This window comes from Athalia rosae, chromosome 3, assembly GCF_917208135.1.
Source record: "Athalia rosae chromosome 3, iyAthRosa1.1, whole genome shotgun sequence".
NCBI classification, from domain to species: Eukaryota; Metazoa; Arthropoda; class Insecta; order Hymenoptera; family Athaliidae; genus Athalia; species Athalia rosae.
The window spans coordinates 21,565,515-21,589,563 of NC_064028.1; the positions used below are offsets into that span (position 1 = coordinate 21,565,515).

At 36.6% G+C, this 24,049-nt stretch overlaps 1 protein-coding gene across 7 annotated transcripts; it reads left to right on the forward strand.

The window, feature by feature from the left end:
• Positions 1-174: 174 nt before the first annotated feature.
• LOC105690079 (methylosome protein 50-like) lies at positions 175-23,993 on the forward strand. 7 transcript variants are annotated; one of them, XR_007277564.1, is made up of 9 exons: positions 175-409; positions 602-941; positions 1,048-1,220; positions 1,338-1,530; positions 1,620-1,815; positions 11,051-11,260; positions 17,775-17,929; positions 18,710-18,838; positions 23,885-23,993. XR_007277564.1 is itself a non-coding variant. In XM_020854390.2 (6 exons), exons 1-5 carry the CDS (start codon positions 289-291, stop codon positions 1,804-1,806), a joined length of 1,014 nt encoding a protein of 337 aa, XP_020710049.2. In that variant the 5' UTR covers positions 175-288; the 3' UTR covers positions 1,807-1,815; positions 23,885-23,993. The 7 variants fall into 7 exon arrangements, 3 of the variants coding, with proteins under 3 accessions (XP_020710049.2, XP_012263031.2, XP_048508511.1); XR_007277565.1 differs by having other exon boundaries at positions 18,710-18,791; XR_007277567.1 differs by having other exon boundaries at positions 11,054-11,260.
• The last annotated feature ends 56 nt before the right edge of the window (positions 23,994-24,049 follow it).

Sequence of the window (24,049 nt, forward strand, 5' to 3'; positions counted from 1 at the left end):
ACACTTATAACGACGTGATTAATGTTTGTTTTTATTTCGTTGAATCGCCTGAATGAATCGTTTATTTTGTCAGATTCCTTTTCTCTCTGCCGAATGGCGATCACGATTAACTTGACATTTCCGCTCAACGAGCCAATCAAAGGGCGATAGTTTTCCCTCTTGTCTTCGGCACGTGTTGTTAGTTGTCGGTTCGTTTTTTACGTTCGCGTTGTTCGAAGTAACCGCTGTGTGTTTGCGATAACTTTGTTATTTTACTGTTAATTGTTAATAACTACAGTAGGTTTTATTATGGAATCCTTACAATCAGATCTGGAACCTCATCTAAATGCTGAGATTTATAGAAATTTGACACCGGCCGATACACCGCCGACCCTTGACCGGCACTTACAGTTTATCCTAATTTCTAAAGGTAATTCTTTAGTTTGATCTACGTTAATAATGAGTGAAGATTATTTTCAATGAAACTTTGTTTGTCAATCTTGACCGACTCTTCTGTAATTTTTGAGATCCTTAACCTCCCATAGGAATACAGCATCTCACCAGCGTCAGACTTTTTCTGTTTGTTTTTGTTATATCCTTCAGAACACTGAATTATTTTCAGATATAGGAGCTATATTGGGTGCGAGCGATTTAACAGGTCGTTACTGGAGCGGCACCATTTGGTATTTCAAAGATCATTCTAAGATCGATAGAAATAATCCAACCGCTGCTAGGGTAATGGAAAGTGGTGTTTGTGATGCTGCCGCTCTTAATGAAACAAACAAATTTGTTGTCGGTGAAGACAGCGGAGTTATACAAATTCTCAGTATCAACGAAATGGCTGATACACATACCCACGAACTCCAATGCCTAGGATATTCCTTTGACCATGATGATAGTATCACTTCAATTTCAACATTCGATGACAACATTCGCCTAGTTACTACAGCAATGGATTACTGGTATGGGTTCTGCAATCACGTTCATCAACAAATTGCTGACTTTTCTCTTGCATAGACGAATAATTGCCATTATCACAGTTATCGTGATTAAATCTTGTGATTTCAGCATAAAAGTGTGGGACATGGTGGAATTGTATTCAACACACTCATTTAGTCCTGCTCATACTGAAATAATTACTTGCGTGCAATCGCAACCAAAATCTAGCAATGTTTTCGCATCTACATCGCTTGATCGGGACGTACTTTTGTGGGATCTGAGGCAATCAAAGCCAGCAAAAAGTATGTATCATATAAATGAAGCGAATATATTATTTCATACAGTTTTTCAACGAGGAACTTTGTTCCTCTGTTCTCGAAGTCCCAAAGCTTTTATTGATTCCTCATTCTTGTCAAAAGGTATACTCAAAGATGCCGATAGCGGGTTGACTGCTGCAGCATGGAATCCCGACAATGAACATGAAATTGTTATAGGCGATTCAGATGGTAAACTGTTATTACTTGATGTCAGACAAGAAAGTCGAGAACCAGTATTCCAAAGCCCCAAAGCATTGTCCAGAAGTGTCCATAGGCTTTTATTTAACAAAACCAAGTAAGTAAAAGCAATTTTCATTAAATCTTATGTAAATATCTCTCAGGCCAATCAAACCAAGGACTAATTTTCTCCTAATATTTTTACAGATCTCATCAACTCGCTGGATGCTGTGATAGTACAGAGGTAAAAGTGTTCGATACGAGCAATGAGATGAATGTGATATACGAAGATAAAAGACATCAGCATTTTGTTCGTGGACTAGCTTGGGACGATAATTCTTTGGTGACAGCTTCATGGGATAGCACTGTTGCAAAACATGTCATACCTGCGTAACTCCCAGCCGTACGTTATTTTAAATTTGATCAAGAATATCGCGGATCGGTGTTTATTTTATTTTATTTTTTTTATTATCTCAACCAATTTTCATTCCACTCATTGTGTTTTCTTTTCTCTTTATCAAAAGTTGGTATATTTACTCCTCGCATTATCCATGATAGGTAAATTTTCAGTAGAGTCATTCTGTTGAAGGTATAATCGAAGTCTACACTGTCCGCAACTGAAATTTTAAAGATTCAAACCCGATCTAGATATAGTGAGAAATTCTTTTGGATGCCGGGTATAAATTACCGACTAGACATTGAAAATAATAATGTATGTACATAATTTAGTTGATCAACGATCAAATGAAGTATAATTGCTCCAAGGAATTCCCTACGAAAATATCTAAAAATCTTCAGATATAGTTCAATTTTTAATATTCCCAAATAATACATTCGAATCTTGTTTTTTTTTTTTTCTCAAATGGATAACAGAAGGGATGAAAGTATATGAAATAAACATGTTTGTGCGTTCTTAAACGCTCTAAACGTACATATTCGTAATACTTTTATGCTAATCACAGAGTCAACTCGTAGCCGTGAACTTGACCGTAACCCAGCATTACTTTGTAGCCTTAGGACTTCGCAAGTTAACTCTGACGCGGCGTGAGTTAGAAAGAGACGCGGGATTCAGAATTAATTTATGAGCGGCGCAAATTTATATTTCTTTTTTTAAAATTCATTTATTCTACGGCTACTTTCAACCGTTCCATTCATGAAAGTAATAGAACGCCGCTAGATTGTTTATTGGTGTGATAAAAATATCCGACGCTGCATACAAACGTAACGATCTTCGTTTTCTGCGTGATGTAAATAGGGGGGAAAAAATAAAAATGATGAAATTATCGCTGACTTACTTTTCTATGCAAATTTAATACAGCGTATGAATAATTTGGAATCCTTAGTAGGTGAACTAACGAATAACAATGTTTGAATTCTTTGAACTTGCACAGCTACAATTGAATTGCAAAATAGAGAGAATCAGACCAGAAATAAAAAGAAAAGAAAAGTGTTTGCCGAAACTCTCCGCAAATTTCTTTGAATTTTAATAAATTCAGTGAAAGTTTCAAACGCATATGTTTTATCAGTACGCATTTAAAAACATGCGAAAATATTCCGTATAATATAAGATCCTCAGGTGAAGGCGGGGTGAATGATCCAAAATATTTGAGAAACACTTTCGAAACTTATCAGCGAGAGTCAACCGATGTCAAAATTTCGCGTTTCTTTTCCGGTCTCACCCCGCTGTAATTAAAAAAAATCAAGTAAAAATAGTTGGAATTTTGGAAGAAAAAGCCTATGTCCAATCGCTCCTAGTCTGCTTTCGCTATTGACGCTTCTTGTAAATTACGGCATCTGCAGTATCGGGAATTCGGATGTCATATTTGTATTTTTTTTTTTCATCGAGGTCGTTATCTGTCTAGGTTTCGATCTGGATATCTTCTTCAATTCCAGAGTTTCCGTTGCAACGAACGTTCAAAGTAAGTCCACCGGTTGAGACGCTTCTTTGGTTTATAAAGAAAACTAACTAAATAAAATAAAAGGAAATGAAATGAAATAAAATAAGATCGAACAAATTCCGCTATTTATTACAAGTCACGACCCGCAGAGTATATAATAAGATAAACAAATGCCTTTTATGGTCCGTGTCTAAATTCGTAATTACTAACGAAAGAACAACTTTTTATGTAACATCTTTTCTTACAACTGCTGCGCCCGACCGGACGGTACATATAAATTATATAGATATATAAATTTATATATTTATATATAGACATAAATATACAGTAGATGGCATATGAAAAGTGTAGTGCACCGCCATCAGCAGCACGGTTTAAAATAAGATCTCTCCGAACTGTTCCGAGATAATTATCAATATAATATGTATAACTTCTCCATTAGTAAATACATATATCTATTCGTCCACTGCATCAGTCACGGGATCCTCAAAACCTACATTCATCTAAAAGCACCCAACTATAACTAACCATTCCGCAATAAAACCATAAATCACGCTCTACTCATCGCGTCCAACGTTATGCCATTCCGTAGGAGAAGGTCATTTTTTACCACATTCAGTAACCGCTGATTATTCCAATTAACTCTTTCAACGCCAAATTTCCTCATTTTACTTATGTATATCATTTTAAATACGAACTTTTTTCATGTTCCAAAAAACACCTTCAGAAAACACCACCCGTTACAGTTAATTCATCCTACTATACGTATTTATAACTGCGCTGATATCACCTGAAAAAACATCATACCAAATACCCGCTTTCCCTTGTAAAATGATACGGTGATCGTATACATGTATATAGTTATATATATTTTTACATCGATCTAATAGCAAAAAAATGACCGAATAAATGAAAAAAGAAGAAAAATATTGAGTAGAGAGGAAAAAACGTGAAGAGAAAAAAAAAGAAAGAAAGAAAGAGAGAGAAAACTAGGAAAGGGCCTGGAGGAAATTATAGGGCAACGTTAAGACTTCAGATTTTAAAACTGTCCATAAAAAAGTGGTAAAAATAATTGAAGAATCTGATATGTAGCTGCTGGAGTAAAAAAAATTAGATTCCTTATTACGTTTGTCTCTATGACGGAGATTGGAATATTGGATTATTAGCGAGGATTATTATCACGTTATGTTAGAAATGAATGAAGATATTCCGTATAAAGGAGTGGCTTTGTACGGGCAGGATGTTGAAGCATTATTTATTATTATTGGTACTATTGTTATTATCATCAAATTCTGTAATGATTATTATTAACGAATGGTGCAAATCGAGTTCAATGATACCTGCAACCAAGAATTAATAATTTCCTGTATTTAATTGTCGTCGCCAGCGGGAATTAGAGGATCACAATCAGAATTACTCTATTTCTGATCGTATTCTTTTAGAGTTCGTTGCCTCTGCAGAGATGAACCGTATTGTATACATGTGTACAGTATACTACAGCAATTTATCTCTTTATTAGATTTAGTCAGTTTTGTTTTTCGTCGTACATTTTTTCATTTAATTTTTTTATATCTGGTTCATCAGTTCGTTTTTGCTGACAAATGATATCAGAATTGTAGAGAATCTCAATTTTTCCATGACCTCGATGCAAATCACATAATAGTCATAACAATTTACACCGGGCCATATAGTGAATAGAAAAAGAAGAAAAGGTCTTAGTTGAAAACACATCAGGCTCAGAATAAAAATTGTTGGAATTGCGGTAAAAGCGGTGAATTTTCTATGTCCGAACTAGATGCAGTCAAATGTAATCACGCGATTTATTACAGCCGCGATCACTCGTGCAGGGTCGCGCTCTAAATATCATCATTGCACAGTTGCCGTTCTAAACAACCAAAGAATAAGATAAAAAGAATTGAAAGAAAGGACTTCTATCGGAATCCAGGGCAAAGATGTAAATTATATTAAAACAAGGGATGATTCTTTCCCACTATCAATACATTCCTTTCCTAATTTGTTAAGATCAAAGTTATCGCTTTATGTATTCCGGATTTCGCATCCCAAGCAGATTAAAAAACAAATAAACAAACACTACTTTCATAATGTTTTAATCATCAGTTTTGCGGGATACACATTTTTTGTCGAAATACCTAATAATCGGAGGTTCAAAAGATGCGGGTTACACCCTTCTGGTTAACATCCCTCCGTTCATAAAAATTGAAACTCGCGGTAAGAGGCGTTGCGCGGTAGGGTGTGCAGAGCACGACCTTTATCTTATAATTAATAAAAAAAACTTCCGTCCACAAGGGTAAGATGGCGTCAGGGGTGGTAATTTACGGTAGATAGGACGGTTGATAACATATACGTGTAGCGGAACCGCCAAAGGCGCGATCCTGTATCGCGAAATGCGACGAAGATTAAAGTGCGAATATAATCTACACGCGGTGAGATGAGGGTGCAAAAAGAGAAGAAAAAAAAGGTAAAACTTTTCAGGCGTGTGTGCAGTAGAAGCGAGAACGAGTAGGAAGAGAAAAAATAATGAATAAATAAATTGTACATCGAGATAAGAAACGGCTGCATGTGTGTAACAGGAATCGCTAAATTAATATTAATTGACGTATTATACTGGCGATTTATTAATCGCCAAACGATTTTCTTTAAAGTGGCAAACTTCCGACACCTGCACATAATACCTATATACCTGTACATACGTGTATTACGTAAAGGTAGACATTATACGTATGTGCATCTTGGAATTTTAAACAACCCGCGTATTACATGCGGCGTGGTTGATATACCGGTTTAAACCGTTACACCTGTATTATTATACATACCATATCAGGAAATCGAAAACGAAAAATTTACCCATGTCACTAACTTCGAGGTGAATTTTATTAGATTGTTTAACAAATACGGCCTGCGTGCAGTGAGAGGTAATATATTTATATTATAAGAAAAAAAATCTTGGGAAATTTCTGTGCAGATCCTGTTGTAGTTTTCGGAGTATTCAAATGTGTCGGGATGATGAGCTACGCAAAGTACCTAAAAAAAAAAGAGAAGAAAATAACAATTTTTCGGGTGTATTTCGTGGCTGAATTCCTAATTATTATAATAATATTTGCAGCTACGGCCTGGGGAGCTGAGACACGATGCGAATTATACAATAAATCAAATGAATTGTATGGTAAAATTTTTTGCGCCTCGCAATTGTGTGTTAGATGTTATTATCAATGACTATTGTATAGTCATGTACAATCAATCAATTTGAGCATATGATCGACGAATATCGATTTCTATATCCGGAGGTAATTCAAATTTGTACATACAACATCTATATGTAGCGGAGTTATTATGTAATATATAATTTTGCAAGTTACGCACATGTGTATTCGACGCATGTATCTGTTAGATAGTTTTATATCCGCACGCCCAGCGACCGGCGGGCATTTTTATCAATTTAATAGAGTTATTACGTTCCGTAATAGATGCGCGAAAACGTTAATAAAGACCGAGCTAGTCAGGAGGATTAATAGTTTCTATGGTGTGCGATAGAGTAGGTGAGCGGTATAGGTGGGCTTTAGAATATACCTGTGCGTGTACATAAAAGTATCAAGATTTAAATTCGCACGTATCGAACCCTGGAAGGTATGATATAATTCATATTCCAAGTATAATTTCCCAAGGGGTTAAAATCCCTCGGGGAAAAAAATTAATTTTTAGCTTCCAGACTTATACCGTTAAATAATAATACGGGATTTCAGGACCATATGAATCGTCAGGATTTCGTAGACTGGAATTTCATGAGATTTGAAAAAATCGATCATCTACGGGTTTCTCGACGTTCGGTGTCAAAAAAAATAGAAAATTTATCAAATAAAATAAGCGTGTAGTAATTGCATTTAAAAAAAAAAAAGAAAAAAAATCTGTATGAGTGATAACCGCATCGCACGTTACGTATAATATGCGGTGTAAATGAAGTGATTCTTTATTTTTTTATTTGCGGGTGGTTTTTTCACACAACTCACCGCACAAACCACGTACGGCGTATGCGTGTGCATTGCAGAATTTCCGTGAAAAACTTGATGCGCATGCACGTCGTCGATTAATCAATGAGATTGATTTTCGATAAAAATCACGAGTGCACCGACCGCATCTTCGCTTAGTTGGGCGGTCGGCCAATTTGTCCGTGTGTCTCGCCGTATATCCACGTGCATACGGCGTTGATATACTTCGCAGAGAAAAAGGGGACTCTTCGCGGTATTCCCTTGTTTGCAGATCCCAGCTTAACTTTTCACTTCACAAAGTCGATCAGCCGTAGACGCCACTTTTTTGTTATTTCGCCTCTCGATGTATTACCTACACTCCAATTGATTTCTCGCATCTTCGATACGCGCCGCCAAACAAATAGATGAACAGTAGCCCCTCCCCAGACCCCGGGGCGATTTAGATCGTACGCTATAATTAAATTAGACAGTAAAAATCTACAATACGTTCGACAAATAAGTCAACTGGATTCACGAATATAATCACGCGAGATCCAGATCGGACGGATTATAATTAATCAATCAATTAGGTGAAGAGCGTTCGAAAAGATAAATAAGGAGGGGTTTGAATAATTGACCTCCATCTCTCAACGTCATACGAACACATCAGATTTTCAATTTATCTCATTCAATTTATTTTCAGATTTCAATTTCAGCTCGCAGTGGTAAAAATATTCATAAATTCCGAAACTAGTTGTGCACGCGAATTGGATACATATATGCTTGAAAAAGATTCAATTTCTGGCACAGAAATTACATCTCTTCCAAAGTATGTAACGCGTGATTTCTTTGCTTTCTTTTTTTCTCCAGAAATCTTACTTTAATTCATTCTTGTTGTATATTTTTCTTTTTTTTTCCAGTTTTTTTATTCCTACATAATTTGCTGTTTTTGCGCAATTATTTCAAAAATCTCATATACAGGTAGTTATATACTTTAACGCAACGGACGATGTTATCATTAATCAAAAGATAATTAGCGTCAAGACTAAAGCAAAATAAAAAAAAAAAACGCTTCGAAGAAGGACTCTGCAGCTTTTCTATCTCACCGAACTCTTTAAGGTCGCTGTCAAAAGTTCGAAAATTGTGTCTGAAAAGTAGTAAGAAAAGAAAAAAGATAGATTTGTAGAGAACACCCATTGTCGTCGAAAGGTACAACGTCGCTCATACCATAACGGTCTGTAATACCGGCAATTTTAGCTCCTCGAAATCTGACGATCGGTAGCAAAATCTAATTTGTAATTTGACGGGTACATATTGTCAGGGGAAGGTATAGAGCGATTAAACATGTACGGTTGACCATTACATTAACACCACATACGAGGCCGCAGTCAAGGCGCCTTCGAAAATCATCGTTTCTAAGGCACGTCCGGGTAAATTCTGACGCGATCCTAGGTGGTATAGGCATCGTGTAGGTACGATACCAGGAAGCTAACAGAAGAGCGGTAAGCCACACGAGCGTAGTTTAAGTTTTTATACGGTTGTAAAAAGAATAGATAAAAATAAAAGAAAATTTATTTTATCACCATACACCTGGATTGTTGTATGCACGAGATGAGACAGTGAATTGTCCAATTAGAACGCTATTTAAGGTCTTCATTCTTAACTGCACGGTCCAATTTACCCCAGCAGTACATTGTATGTATGTAACGCACGTTACACACGTGTGTGTAATTGTGTGTGTATATTATTTTCAAATTCTCGAGTAGACGAGTAGGAATCGGTCGTTCGGATTCAACGATATTAGCTTTTTATTATTTCCTAGATCCGGTTGGTATCATTCGCGTGCGTAATGCCTGACCGATGTTAAGCACGCTCGTTGATCGCTGCACAGGTGTGTAATAAATGCTAACAATTATTCTCGATCGCTCGATGTCATTCGTTTCGCGCTTAAAGAATGCGCTCGCGACTGTGTTCGCCGTCATCATGCTCTGAAAAACACAATCGACCGATGAATAAGGAAAGTAATACGACCGTGTCTAGTTACACCGAATTCCCTCTACGACGACCGCACACGCGGTATTTCGGGTCTTCGAAAATTAGATTCTTGCGAGTACCGAATGTGATGTCAACGTGGTCTCGAAATCTCGGGCCGTACTATAGATCCCGCTCGAACCGGAATCCCATCTCCTTCGATTCTGCGGTCGAAAAAAAAAAAAGGAAAAAAGAAGAGAAGATTTTAATTTTATTTTTCGACGTCCGACGGTCAGCGTCATTCTCCAGATATCCGCGTGCAGCGGGTCTTGTCACCCGCGGAAGGAACGTCGCGGTGCGAAATAAGCGTAGCGGAAAATTGCCGCAACGTTTTTGCCCAGATTGAATTACGGCGACGAATAATAATACAGCCGTGTAAGTTGTTTAAAATTATCGCCAAACATTCTGCAGTTTCGGTCACAATATTTTTACGGTATCACCAACTGTTCTTATGTATAAAACGCGCTCCGACGAGCCCGACGATTTCTCACCCTACATTAGACGCAAACGATGAAACGAAATACCGCAAAATCTAACAAACCTTAGATCACAACTGGATAATATCAACAACAATAAACAAAAAAAAAAAAAAGAGAAGAAAGATGTCTAACCAACGAATTACGAAAGTCGTTGTGGTATCTTTGACGACACTTGCGCTGTCGCACTAAATTATAGTCTTACTTTTTATCCCTAACATTTTTTTCTATTTTTTTTTTCTTTCACGCCTATGTAATTAGCAATCACCCGCAGCTGTACCATAGGTTGCGGTCGTCGTGAGATTTTTCTAAATTTTTACGCTCACCAATGAAAATGAAAAAGATAAAATAATAGAATTGTAGTCTACTTATTTTCCCTTTTTTTTCACAAGTGTCTCATTTTGAGGAAGGATATCGATCGGCTAAAAAACCTCTTTTTCTTTCGAGTGAAATTTTCACGATGATTTATGGAAATAGTTATTATAAATACACCGCGCAACCCTGGCAAATAAACTTTCTAAATAAAAAAACCGAGCAAAAAAAAATATTTGAAATAATTTATATGGACCTGTGCCGTTATGCGTATTAATACCTATATACCTAATTGACGTTTATGTAGTGCATTAGTCCAATTGATTTCTCAATTATATTCGAATAAACTTTCATTTGAATTAGCTGGTCTGCTGGTTAATTTGGACAAATTTTATGTGACTATTAGGGCTCGCGATTATATAGCCATACACGTATATTATACCGATACGTATACAGGTATGTAAGTTGTGTTCCGAATGTGTGTATAGCGCGCCGTGGGCAGTAGGACGTGTGCAATGCAGCGGGCATCGCGCATCCGATAATTTTGACTTTATTCCATATTGTTTTTTTTTTTCTACATCTTTTTCTCTTTTTCTTCATCTCGATTTTACTCGAGTAAAAATTTCTCCGATGGGTATATGATACGTGCATACGGACATGCGGTATATAAAAGCGATTAAATTCGTAGATTTTTAGACACTTAGACGTGAAACACTATCGTCAAAATTGGTTTATAACTTCCTTATACGGATATCGATGCTGACTCCAATCATGCCGCATGAAATTAACGTACATATTTATTATCTGTATATTATTGCATACATGGTATACGTATGGTACATACTGTAGACCTATATACGAGCATTCTCGAAGGAAAGTAAATAGCTGTACGATGTACTTATATGTACATATGTATACCCAACTTCGTATTATTACAGCAGGTGATGCGAGAGAAATGGGTTAACTCCGTTGCCGAAGAGAAAACGAAGAAGAAAAAACGAAAAAAGGAAATTAAGGAGAAAGAAAAATTGGAAGAAAAAAGGTATAAATAAATTAGGATCACAACCACTTCCCATGTAACGCTGTACGTGTACACCTATATATTATCGTGGCTATCATCGTACCCGCGTTCGTTTCATGAGTATAAGGTACGTATACAGTTTGAAGATCAGATCCGAAATAAATTGAGTGTTGCAACATCTCAAGGTTGTTTAATTTTTTTCGTTCCTCTTTTTTAAAAAAAAGTACAAATACCTCGTACGCTATGTGCGGCGGATAAATAAGGCGCACCGCCTCATTTCGCGGTGTGCTCGCTCAATGATGCGAGCTTTGGTGCGTATGAAATACCATGTATATTAGGGTGGGTTGAAAAAAAAGATTTTTCTTTATTTTCTTAGCATGGGGGCATAATTTGTACCGTATAAAAAAAGTGAGAAAATTTTTTCGAATGTGGAAACAATGTTTTACTTGATATTTTGAGGTAGTAGCCCACTCGTTTTTTCAATGAATAATTAATCAATTGGGGTACTTCCAGCAAAACAATTTTTTCCACCTAATGATTACTCGTTCGATTGCATGAGTAGATGATTTTGGCTTTCAGATTTGGATTTCGGAGCTGATTATACGTGAGATTACCCTTGAAAAGCCAAAAAAAAAATCGATTTTTGGGCCTGAAGTAAAGTAATTTAAAAATTGATTGTATTACACTTTTCTTACGTATTTTGACCTCAGGAATCCGAATCTGAAAGGAAAATTATTCTATCTCTAAAATTGACCGAGTTATCGCCAATTTTCAACTTTTCGGGGTCAAAAATAAAAAATTGATTTTTTGGTCTATATTGATGTATTTTGAGCTCAGGAATCCGAATCTGGAAGAAAAATTGATCTATCTGCGAAAATGGCCGAGTTATCCCCATTTTTTCGCATTTTTTGGCATAAATTTGAGGATATCTCGAAAGGAAAAAATCGTAGCTTAATTTGGACAACGGATTCGTGTTCCTGAGGTCAAAATACATAAGAAAAGTGCCATACGATCAATTTTAAAAAATCAAAATTTTTGGTCAAAATTTGAAAAAATCGTAAGGGGTACCCCTTGGAAAAATCTCAAATTTTGACCAAAAATTTTTATTTTTTAAAATCGATCGTATGGCACTTTTCTTACGTATTTTGACCTCAGGAACACGAATCCGTTGTCCAAATTGAGCTACGATTTTTTCCCTTCGAGATATCCTCAAATTTATGACAAAAAATGCGAAAAAATGGGGATAACTCAGCCATTTTTGCAGATTGATCAATTTTTCTTCCAGATTCGGATTCCTGAGCTCAAAATACATTAATATAGACTAAAAAATCAATTTTTTATTTTTGACCCCGAAAACCTGAAAATTGGCGATAACTTGATCAATTTTAGAGATAGATCAATTTTTGTTTCAGATTCGAATTCCTGCGATCAAAATACGTAAGAAAAGCATATTAAACCCAATTAAAGAAATGATTTATTTTTTGCTCAAAAATCGAATATTTTTTTAGTTCTTCAAGAGTAATCTCACGTATAATCAGCTCCGAAATCCAAATCTGAAAGCCAAAATCATCTACTCATGCAATCGAACGAGTAATCATCAATTATTCGCTGTTGGGAGCAGAAAAATTATAAGAAATATCGATTGGTTTTAGTCGTAGACCCACTTTGATTCGTAGCAATCCGTGCATGGGTCGAAATATTCGAATTCTCCAATTTACCAACGAGCCCGAGCTTTGCTGGAGTCAGCTAGCCACGGGCGCGCGGTTTGTTGTGGGGCGTCACCTCTGCTCAGCCCCAAAGGTCACGTCTCACAACAAAGCGCTACGCTGCTGGCTACTCAACTTCAATTTTAAGTCAAATCAAGAGCATGTCATTTTTTGATTTTATACTTGAATTACAAAAATGATAGGAAAAAATCTTGAACAGTGAACGAGTAAAAAACAATCACATCGACAATTTTTAGATATTTTCTATGATTTTTGACCAAAAAAAACATTATTTTGCTGGAAGTACCCCACTTGATTAATTATTTATTCACAAAACGAGTGGGCGACCTCACAATATCAAGTAAAAAAAATTTTCCACCTTTGAAAAATTTTCGTTTTTTATAAGGTACAAATTCTGCCCCCATGCTAAGAAAATGAAAAAAAAATGTTTTTTCCAACCCACCCTAATGTATATCGCGATCCATGTACTACATACGGTCATTCGGTGAAATTGACCATATTTTCAATGCGAGAGAGAGAGAAGAAAATGTTTTTTGAAGGGGAAATAGAATAAGTTCATCAGTTTTTTTAACGCGTTACCTCTCGTCACTTCCCTCGACTTTTTTTTGGTTCGCCCTATGGATATTACGTCTATTGTATGAGCGTGTGAGAAAATTTTTCAATTTATTCCAGCTACCGTTTGACGATTCATTTATTCATTTAGTTTGAATTTTGGATTCTGACCTACCTAACGTGACCTTACTCAACCCAATTTAAATTGTTGAGTCGATCCATCAAACGCGCACGACTGTCTCTCGCGCGACGGAAGAATTAAACTATAAATCATTGACCGAGACTTTAGAGCGTAACCCTTTTTTCGTTCTTTCTTTCTTTCTTTTATCTCGAAAGTGGAATTTTAGTGACTATACGTTCCTCCTGTCATGTTAGCTCGGATATTAATAGAGGTGTATATATATTTATGAGTACACGAGACTTCAAAACCGTTGCTAACGAGATCGTAGTGCACGAAAAGTACGTTTCATTGTCGGAGAGGCACGTGTTCCGTTTCATCGTTGATAATGGGGTTTTATATAGAACGCAAATACGTGCGACCTATAAAACAATTGAGAAAACGAGACACGATCTTGAATCTGATCCCACTACGAGTAGGTATAATGGTAGGTGGGCGAAGTCCTATTATTCGACGATATCATCGCGTACATTCTAAGTCACAAGATTTACATCCGCGGAACAGAAAAATGGAGAAAGAAAAAAATGCAAAAAGAAACGGACAAACAAATTCGTTGAAGAACTTCACATCGGTTTCAATTGTGTTACATCCATAGAGACGTATGAAGATATGCAAAAATTTTGCGCAAAGTTTCTCAAGGTTGAATTTTAATTTAATCACGATTTGCTTGCGCTAAAATTAGCGGATCAAGAGATGATCTCCTTCTTCATAATTACACGTATTATTTCGAATGAAAAATAACTGGTACGTGCGAAAAAGTAACGAAGTTTATATCCAAACAGAATTTTGCGTGGATTGAGTCGTTATTTTATTTTCAAATTTCGTACTTTCTCGCAATCTTTTGGTCCAACGCGCGATCAGAAGGAATAAAAATCAATCAGAGATGAATAATTATTAGATTTTTCGATTGCGCGAGGATTGAATTTTTCAAATCTTACTATTAACTTTTTTCTGGTATTCGATTTCAGGTCGGAAACTATTTTTTTTTCGGCTATTGGTAGAAATGAAATAGAAAATAAAAAGCGAAAAAAAAATATACAATGAGCGAACGGAGACGTTATAGTTTCCGTCCGCGGGAAGAAAAAGCATCTGGGTTTGGTCGGTGTAAGAGAGGACCTTGATGGAAAGCGAGTTAGACATTCTTCGTCCATTTTTTTTTCTTCCTCTTCTTTTTCTTCTCATTTCCTATACGAATGTGACTAGAATGTCGATCGGCAGTAGCATCAAATATATGGTTGGTCATCGTCCGCGTTGCAAGTCAGCCGCGAGAGTTTTATAGCTGTTGAAATTTATTTGTGAGAGTAAGAAAAAAAAAAAAAAAAAAAAAAAAAAAACACCGCCATCGCCGAGTAGCCGCGCGCGTTGCAAGTTGATTTAAAAAGCAAAAAAAAAAAAAAAAATTTGAAAAAGAGGAGAAAATCGGGTAGCGTAAAAAGGATCCAGGGAGACCAAAGAAACGATCTAATTACATCTATGCTGTAGATTAAATAGTATGCAAATGTATAAAGCGCGTTGTTTTCGAAATTTTACCATAGACTACGGTTTTGTTTTATTTCTAATTTTTTTTTTAATCCGATTCATTGCATCTCTCAATATTCTCCGGTGTGTCGAATAGGATAATGAGTAATCGCTGTAATTCGTTGTCGCTGTTTTTACCCTCTTTCTTGTTTCAAAAGAAGTGGATAAAAATTTTTCTGCTCTCATTCCACATCGTGATACGAATCAAAATTTTTTAATTTTACGTACAGCAATTTAACACAGCTAACCCCGTTATCGAAATTTTTATATCCGTCGGTATATTATATTAAATGACCAACTTGTCAAAGTCGGACTTTCGTCACGCGGAACATTCATTATACATATTATAGACCTGCGTTTACCGATAAATTGGATTTGGTCGAAGTTATTATCGCGAACACGTTTTCGTGGCGCGAGGTTTTCGTTAAAGAATAACAATGATAATGACAACGATAATAAAAAAAAAAAAACAATTCCCAATGTATAATACATGGGACGTTGTTAAAACGGATATAAGCGAAATATCGTTGAATTTGGGTTAAGTACGTGAGGGAAATGTTCTCCAGCGTTGGATGCACGTTACATTCAACGATCACGACACACAATCTCTGCAACCGTCTCACAAATCGCTCTTCTAATTCCACCGCTTCTCGCGCGGTGTTCAATTTTATTAAAAAAAAAAAAAATCTTATATTTATTACAAAATTCGTCGATCGAAAAAACTACTTTCTGATAATTTCACCTTTGGCGCGTTTCTCGATCTCGAATAGAAAAAAAAATTCGTTTTTTTTTCGCAAAAATTCAAAGTCCATTCGCTAGACATACGATCGATTATTCTTTCCGATCCTCTGCACTCCGTATCTTGATATATACAGACTGCAGTAATTGATTAGTGTAAAACTAACGTCCCGATAACCGGATTCGTAGTCGTTTTTAGTTCGACGATTCGCGTCGATCGATTCGTTTGCTTAGACTTTCCATATATATACATGTAATGTAGAACTTTCGCGGTGAAAATTAATTGACCCATTAAACGGTCGATCAATTGTTTGTTTCTGAATTATATGTCTTTACGGTTGATTTTTTTGTTTGTTCTTTTTTCCTTTTCATAGAGAATTTCATCCGTTCGTTTATTCACGAGAATGGTATCAGGGATCGTACCGGTATCAGGTAATAAAACACACGTTGCATGTGCACTGGTAGTTTGTATACTTTGAAATTGGCAATTTTACACTTTTTCTAACCGCGGAATACGAGCGCGCGCGGCGTCGCGTCGGTTCGTCAGCCGTTATTACTAGAATTGCATCAGATTTTTCCGGGCGTCAACGTATATTATATGCTCCTCTTATATTCCTATTACAAGGGCTATTAGAAAGAGAGAGAAGGGAGAAGAGGAAAGAGAAAAAGAAAAAAAAAAAAAAAGAAAGAAAAAAAAACACACACAGGGGTAAAAAAGACGTAAAAAATCAAAAACAAGAGCGACTTTTCAAGAGTTAGATTACAGGCTGCGCACATATGTTTCCCATATAATAATCTCAGCGTTGCCGCATGTGATATGCGATTACTGGCTTATAGTATATAAGATTTATACCGCAGTTCGGTAAACTCTGCGTATAAATTTTAATGAAGGAAAATTGGGAAATTATTTAAATATAAATCTCGCGATACTCTCCGCGCACATTATATCGTACGTACATGAATAAACGTATATACGTACACCCGTGCGCGAATGGTAGCGAAGTGAACAACCTACTTGTGGTTTCACCTACATTTTGAACCCCCGTTTAAACCGCAATCGGTCTTGCCTCCGATCCGAGATTCGAATACCAGACATTACGGATCGGTAGGAGCGACATTATGGCCTATCAAATCGTTAGCGATCATGTTTTACACTACCGTAGATCGGAAGTCGAATGGATTCTATTCATTACGAACTCGTGTAGATTCAATCGAATTTTCATGTGAATGAAAAATTTCTCTCGATGATTTTTCTCGCGAGCGCTCCTTCGGTGAAAAATCGATCAACTTTCACCATCGAATTATGGCGTTCATCAGTTTCCGACTAACAATTTCCTCTAATCTAAACATTTGCTTATTCTTTTAGTTTGGAATAATCTGTATCGGACTTCGTTGCACAGATCGCCATCCCCCTTAGTTTTTTCGTTTCGTATCGCTTCTACTCAGCTATACCGCTGTCGTATCGATGGTGGAGGTGCGCCGCTACCGTTGCAACGTCGGGTTAAAAAGCGCGTCGCTTCGCCATTATGTGTGGTGGCATCTAAAAAGAAATTCCGCGACAACCGTATCGAATTGAAATTTTATTAACAAAAAAACATTGTGCATGAAGAGGTTCCAAATAATTTATATACGCCATCGGAGGGACCGTATAAAATTGCGAAATATTAAAACGCTGCAGGTACACGTATACGCAATACTACGCGTTGACACCGGCATCCTGCAGCGTGCGCACCTGCAGCTTTGAAAAATGTATCAAAGTATTGAAAAAAAATATACGTAGGTATATTATAAATATGTAACGTGAGAAAAAATTTGCCTAGCTCTAGTGTCCCCCGTATCGTATATATATGTATATACGTACATTTGTAATGCTCTGCATGTCATTCGCTCTAAACTACTAATTTATTTAATTTATGAGGATTCCACAGTTTTTGCTTAGCAGAAAATTACCAACGAATGCAAAGCAATTGCAGCAGTAGCAGGAGCAGGAGCAGCAGCATCAGCAGCAGCAGCGGTGGTAGTAGAGGCGGATAAACATTTCAAAGAAGTTTCGAACTAACGTACGGGGTGTTTCATATTACAGGTATTAAAATCGTACGCATATATATATATAGACGTTATAGAAATTATATTTCATATAACTTCGCCAAGATTTCTTGAAAATTAATTACAATCGTATATAATTAATGCTGTGGTTTATCTGATTTTATTTTCTTCTCTTTTTCTTTCAATTTTGCTGTCAACGATCTCAGAGTTTCTATATATAATCGACGTCACTTTCGATCTTTTTGAAAAGTCACGCAACTTTCATCTCTGATTTTTGCAGCTGGTTAAAACCTCGCGGGCGAAATATGAAAATCGAACAAATAAAAAAAAAAAAAGTTGTGGAAGAAATAATAATGACCGTTTCAACGATTAGCAAATTAACGAGATATTCGCGATCTTGAATTATAATGTCGTCAAACCGGTAGAAGGCGTCCATCGCATCTTATACCTATACTTTGCGGTTTGCCGCTATCGGCAACATTCTGGTCAATTTTCAAATTCGATTATTATTCATCCATCGGTACAATCGACTCTTAACACTATCCGTACCACCACATGGTTAACGTGACGACCGGGCTAATGCAAACGTCTCTTCCGTATACTGTTGTATAATGTACCGTTCGATACACATATATATTTATATTATGTTATCGGTTCGATCGGATACAAATTTGCCGGAATTTTGTTTATCCTTTTTTCTTTTCGACAAAAAATAAAACTATAGAATTAATTATATCGTTGCAATACACTCGTGAGTCTCTGAATCAACGGGACTTATTTGTAAATTACGTAATTGACAATATTTTCTTACGCACAGGTATATCAATGTTACAATTTCTCCACCCGTTTGAAACGATTCAGATGCGTCAACCTGAGGGCAACAAACGACCTTGCACAAGGTAACGTCGGCGTGGAAATGAAGGAGGCAAAATACGACGTCCTTGATGTTTGTAATAGCTTCAATTTATTTGTCATTCAATTTTATGTGTTGTGTGAACTGCGGCGACGTTTCTCGGGCGACAGAAAATAAAGATAAAGATAACGAACACAGAAATGAAGATGGTGAAAAAAAAAAGTTTGAAAAAGTATGACGCCATTATTCGTAATTATTATAATTATTTATCGAGAGAGTGAATTTCACTCGATACGTTATCGTAACCTGGCTGAAATCAAATTCCTTCGATACGAACGCATAAATATACTCGGAGGTGAAACAGAACGGGACATTAAAGGGATAGCTGGCTAAGGAATAGCAAATAACTTACCATGTTGAGACATGCATTTTACGGTTTTATGATACCTGTTTCTATTATATTGATCGTCAATTTTCTTTGATACCTTCGTTAGTAAGTAAATATGACATTTCTTGTAGCGACCGCGGGCAATTTCTTCGCTAGGAAAGCGCTTTCATATTTGAGTCAATTTTATTACGATAAGTGATGGTCATGAGTCCTGCTACAGTATTTAGAAATAATGGAAACATTTTGCCTCAAGAACGACGACCGTAAATCGTTATTTATCTGGGGGGAAAAATACAGCCAATAATTCTGGGCAAATTTTAATTGAATCTCAACACTTTAGAACCGCGATGTTGCTCGTCGTGTAATCTCCAGTCTCCCATACGAAGTCCTGTGAGTCGAAACCAAGCCCAAGTTCCAAGTTCCACATTGGTCGAGACAAAGGTGAGGCATTTTTTGAAAATCAGATTCCCTCGCGTTGGTATCAGCGTTTCCGGATCATGCACCGTAAATTCCACGCACTGTGTGTCGCTGGGAGACAAAAAGTAACGCGTGTGATCCGATATTCTAGGAGCCGTATTACGGATTTTCACGAGTATAAGGCACCGCAAGCTATTCATCGTCCGTTCGTGAGTCTCCCGCAGTTCTTGTCATCAAAGTATCACGTACAACGGTGATTAGAACACGAGCGACCGAATGCCTCGGTATAAGCTGGGAATTTTTGGCCACACGTAGGATACGAGTATACCGAAACGCGCGCGTTCCGAATTCGAACAATTTGAAATTCAAACGGTTGTACTACACTCGATCTGGTTCACTCACAATCCTAGTAACATAACGTAAAAATACGCATAGTTACAGCTATTCTTTCGCTCACACCCATAGGGTGTCCGAATCTCATCTGGTTCAAACAAAATTCGATGACACATTTCAAGTTTCGCGTGAATCTTTTCACCGAAAACTGTTGAAATTGTTTCGAGATTATTTTCTCTTTATTTCCTTCGAGATTTTCTACAGATAGTTGGTTCAATTACGGAGATAAATTAGAGAAAAAAACTGGAAAGTGAACGTCCAACTGAACTAATTGAATGAATTGATTTACGGGTGAGAACTTTGAATAGTATAATGGAAGAAATTTTTCTTTTCTTCTTTTTGTTCAAAAAACAGACGAAATACATGAGAAAGAGGATATCGCGATGAGAATGAAATACGTCTTCTGAGTCTACGATAAAAATGTAAGGTCGGATATAGCGCAATTAGTTCAAGTCACTGTACGTATACGGGATAATATATCTGTGATGAAACTGCAAACTTGATATGTAAAGCAGTAAAAATCGTTAGAGAACAACTGGTTCAAACTAATGAGAGCTCGAATGAGAGAATTTCAATGTAAACTTCACTCTTCGCAATACTGTACGTATAATCGTTTTGTTCTATTACGGGGCTAGTGACAAATCTCCGTTGAATTAGGTCAGGATTATAATTGGACGGAGAGTTTAAAACTGAATTTCTAATTTCGCTAATTAAATTATCTCACTACCTCGTTCAAAAAAAAAAAAAAATAATAATCATTCGTTAAATGTGCAGCTTTAACTTCTGAAAAACAATTTTTTTAAATTGAATAAATTCTTTTTTTCTCCTTCACCACAATGTCGCAATGAAGTTAACGTAGTTTCTTTACAATCTTCACGAAGAAAGTTAACAAAGTGTGAACGACATGTATCAGCCGTGTGCAGTGGGATCGGTTCATCGCGTATAAGTTTTAATACCAAATAAAGCGCGTTTGGAAACTTGGAAAGTACATAAATTTTCGAAACTCATTAAAACTATATGTATATAGTTCTTAATATGGCTGGTACATATACGCGGTTTGTCATCAATTTCACCAACTGTATGACCGGAAATAATTAGGATCCAATTCCGACACCTGTTCTGCTGCTCTGCACCGCTGATGCTGCTAGAATCCCGTGTATGTTACTTGTGAACCAGGCCCCTAGCTGGTAGGCGGCGTAAATTTTACGAGCCTAGAAAAATAAATTGATTTCAACTGAATACAAATTTATGTATAATTATAATATGTACCTAAGTCTACGTACGGAGGCGAACCTCCCACTTTCTAAAATCTCGCATTATTGTAACGCGGAAATACGAGAGAGAAAAAAAAAAAAAAACAGAATGAAAAAAAGAACCAACAGTTCGCTCGCGCGTTTGTTCTCCGTATAATAAATCTGATTCCGATGTCCGTAACAATTAGGAATCGAATATAATTATCCCACAATTAGTAGACATTCATTTTTAAGTAATGCAACTGCGTTTACTGTTAAATCCATTCATTGCGGGTTCTGCTAGATTATTTTTAGATAAACAAAATACAGGTACTTATACGTGTACGGGAGCGCAACGTGAGGCCCGAAGTCTGACGTAGCGTGGAACGTAATTCGAATTAGTGGAGTTAAAAAAACTTAATTCTGGTCCCCCGAGTCGCAACAAATTAAATACGAACGGAGGCGGAATAAAAGCAGCCGAGTTTACGTAGCCTATATAAAAATATTATTCTCTTTATATCCCTCCGGTAATTAAATGAAAATATCTAGGCTACGTCTATAAGAGTAAAGAAAGGGTTCTAGTTTAAATTTAATTTAATGTTAATTTTTCTTTTCTTACTGCACTGGATATACAACGGTAATTGTCATGGATGCTTAAGCGCCCAGATTTTAAAGACCGTTTCTTTTTCGTGCAGCCGCGGAGCACCTTCTTAATTATTAAGCTAATTTCTTATTCACTAATTGTTTCTGGCTTGTTAATTAATTGACTTCTTATTGCAAGTAAATAAATTGTTTTTTCTTTTTTTTTTTCGTTTCTCGTTTTATTTTATTTTATTTTTTCCATCTCGAAATCGATGAAAGACATCGAATCAGAACCAAAAAAAACAATTCGGGAAAACCGAAAATTTTCACACGGAATAAAATTCATTAATAGATATTTTTTTTTTCAAGTTCTTTCAAACCTCCCTCGTGTTATGCATACACCACAATGTACATGGACGATAATGAGAAAAATCTACGGAATTCATTCGTTTTATTTTCTCTTCGCTAGTGATGTTTGAATTAATCTAATTTCAGATATTTACAATTTCACTTAAGTTTTCAATGTTTTTACGTGTAATACAAGCCGTTATAAAAACTTGAGAGAAGATTCAATTAGCTTCATTAGTAAAGACACGACAAATTGCCCTCCATTTGTTTAATTTTCCAGGAGATATTATCACGTGATATTTATACACCTTTACGTGTGTATATTTCGTTTTGTAACTCGTACACCGCCGCGTTCCGTTTTTCCTAATCACCGGGTTCCACTCCATATTAGCCTAGATAATAAATTCGCGGCAGTTCGGATCCGCCTTAATTCCGTATTAATTAATTACCCGAATGAATTTAAAGCCCACTAACTGCATCGCGATGCCCGTGTACGACGAGGAGGGAAAAAACTGAGTGAAAAAATTCGAAAAGAAAACGTCTGAAATTAATGATAAATCTTTTTCTGCGTACAATACAACCCCGTAACGACGTGTGCAAACGAATCGGTGAATTTAACCGATTGTGAGCAATTGTTGGTGCGAGTAAGTTAAATTTACGCATAAATGTAAGGATTCTCTAGCAATTTAAGACACGCGATAGGTGCATTAGAAATATATTCCAATTTTAAGTGTTGCTGAGATCGTTGAAATTGGGCCGACACCTTTTCAACGCACCTTGTAACGTGAAATTTCGTCGAGTTTTAAATCTTTTTCACAAATTCATCCTCCGGGCTATCTTTCAAACTCTTTTAATAGAAATTCTGAAACAAACGTCGTCGGCTGTTCTCTTGCTCCGCCGAGCAACCGATGTCTAATTATCCCGCACACGATAGTTGTTTTTTGTGTCTCAGACCTCGTTAACAACGCGAAGACAGCTGCAGTTAGAAACACCCGGGTATTCAATACCTCCGTTCGCATTTCAATTTTCCGATTTCTATTCCTCAACAAACAAGGACCAGAAAAAAACGGAACAAAAACGAACGAATTAATAAAAATCTAGAACGAAAAAACCGACGCTATCATTCGAGAAGCCATCGCGACGCGAATTTCAAATTCGTTGTCGATTATTGCAGAACATACTGAACACATTTCAGACGTACGAATCTTCCTACGGATAGAAAATGAAAGATGCGGATGAGGATGAACGTGAAAAATGACTTTTGGATAAAATACGTTACGGTAGACGCGTAGCAGGATGGAATATGTGGTTTCTTTTTACGCTTGTCAAAGCTAATCCGAGTTGAAACGATGCTGATGTACACGCGTTTATTCGGTTCCGATTTATTTTTTCTCCTCACCGTTCTTTAGTTTTCATTTTATCTTCTCGCGTGTTTCGAATCTAATTAACGTACGGGTCGCCGCCCAGATGCGGTGTTTTTGTTCCCCTTACTTTTTCCCAACTCAATTCGTTCGTTTATTCATTAAAGATTTTCGAATAATTTTTCAAGCGTTTTCGATCGATGTACAGACGTCAATTTGTCCTCAGAAAATCTCATCGCACGCCCAGGCTGCGAGCTACTTTCATTTTTCACCGGTTCGTTCGCCGCATTGTGGTCTGTCCAGATTCGCTATTATAATAATTCGTCAGATCGATTGATTAGAAGCATTGTAAATACTCCAGCTAACAAGTTAACGAGATTTTCTTGTTTTATTTATTTTTTTTTTCTCTCCATTTCAGATTGAGCTACAAGGACGGAAAATCACAACCGTGGATCTATCTATGCCGCCTCGCGCAACGATAAGGACGATAATAAGGAATCTCTCCAGCCGAAACGGCTGAAACGAAAGAAAAAAAAATTTAATCCGCTCTTTAAAAATGTATACGCTTCAACACTTTCAACTC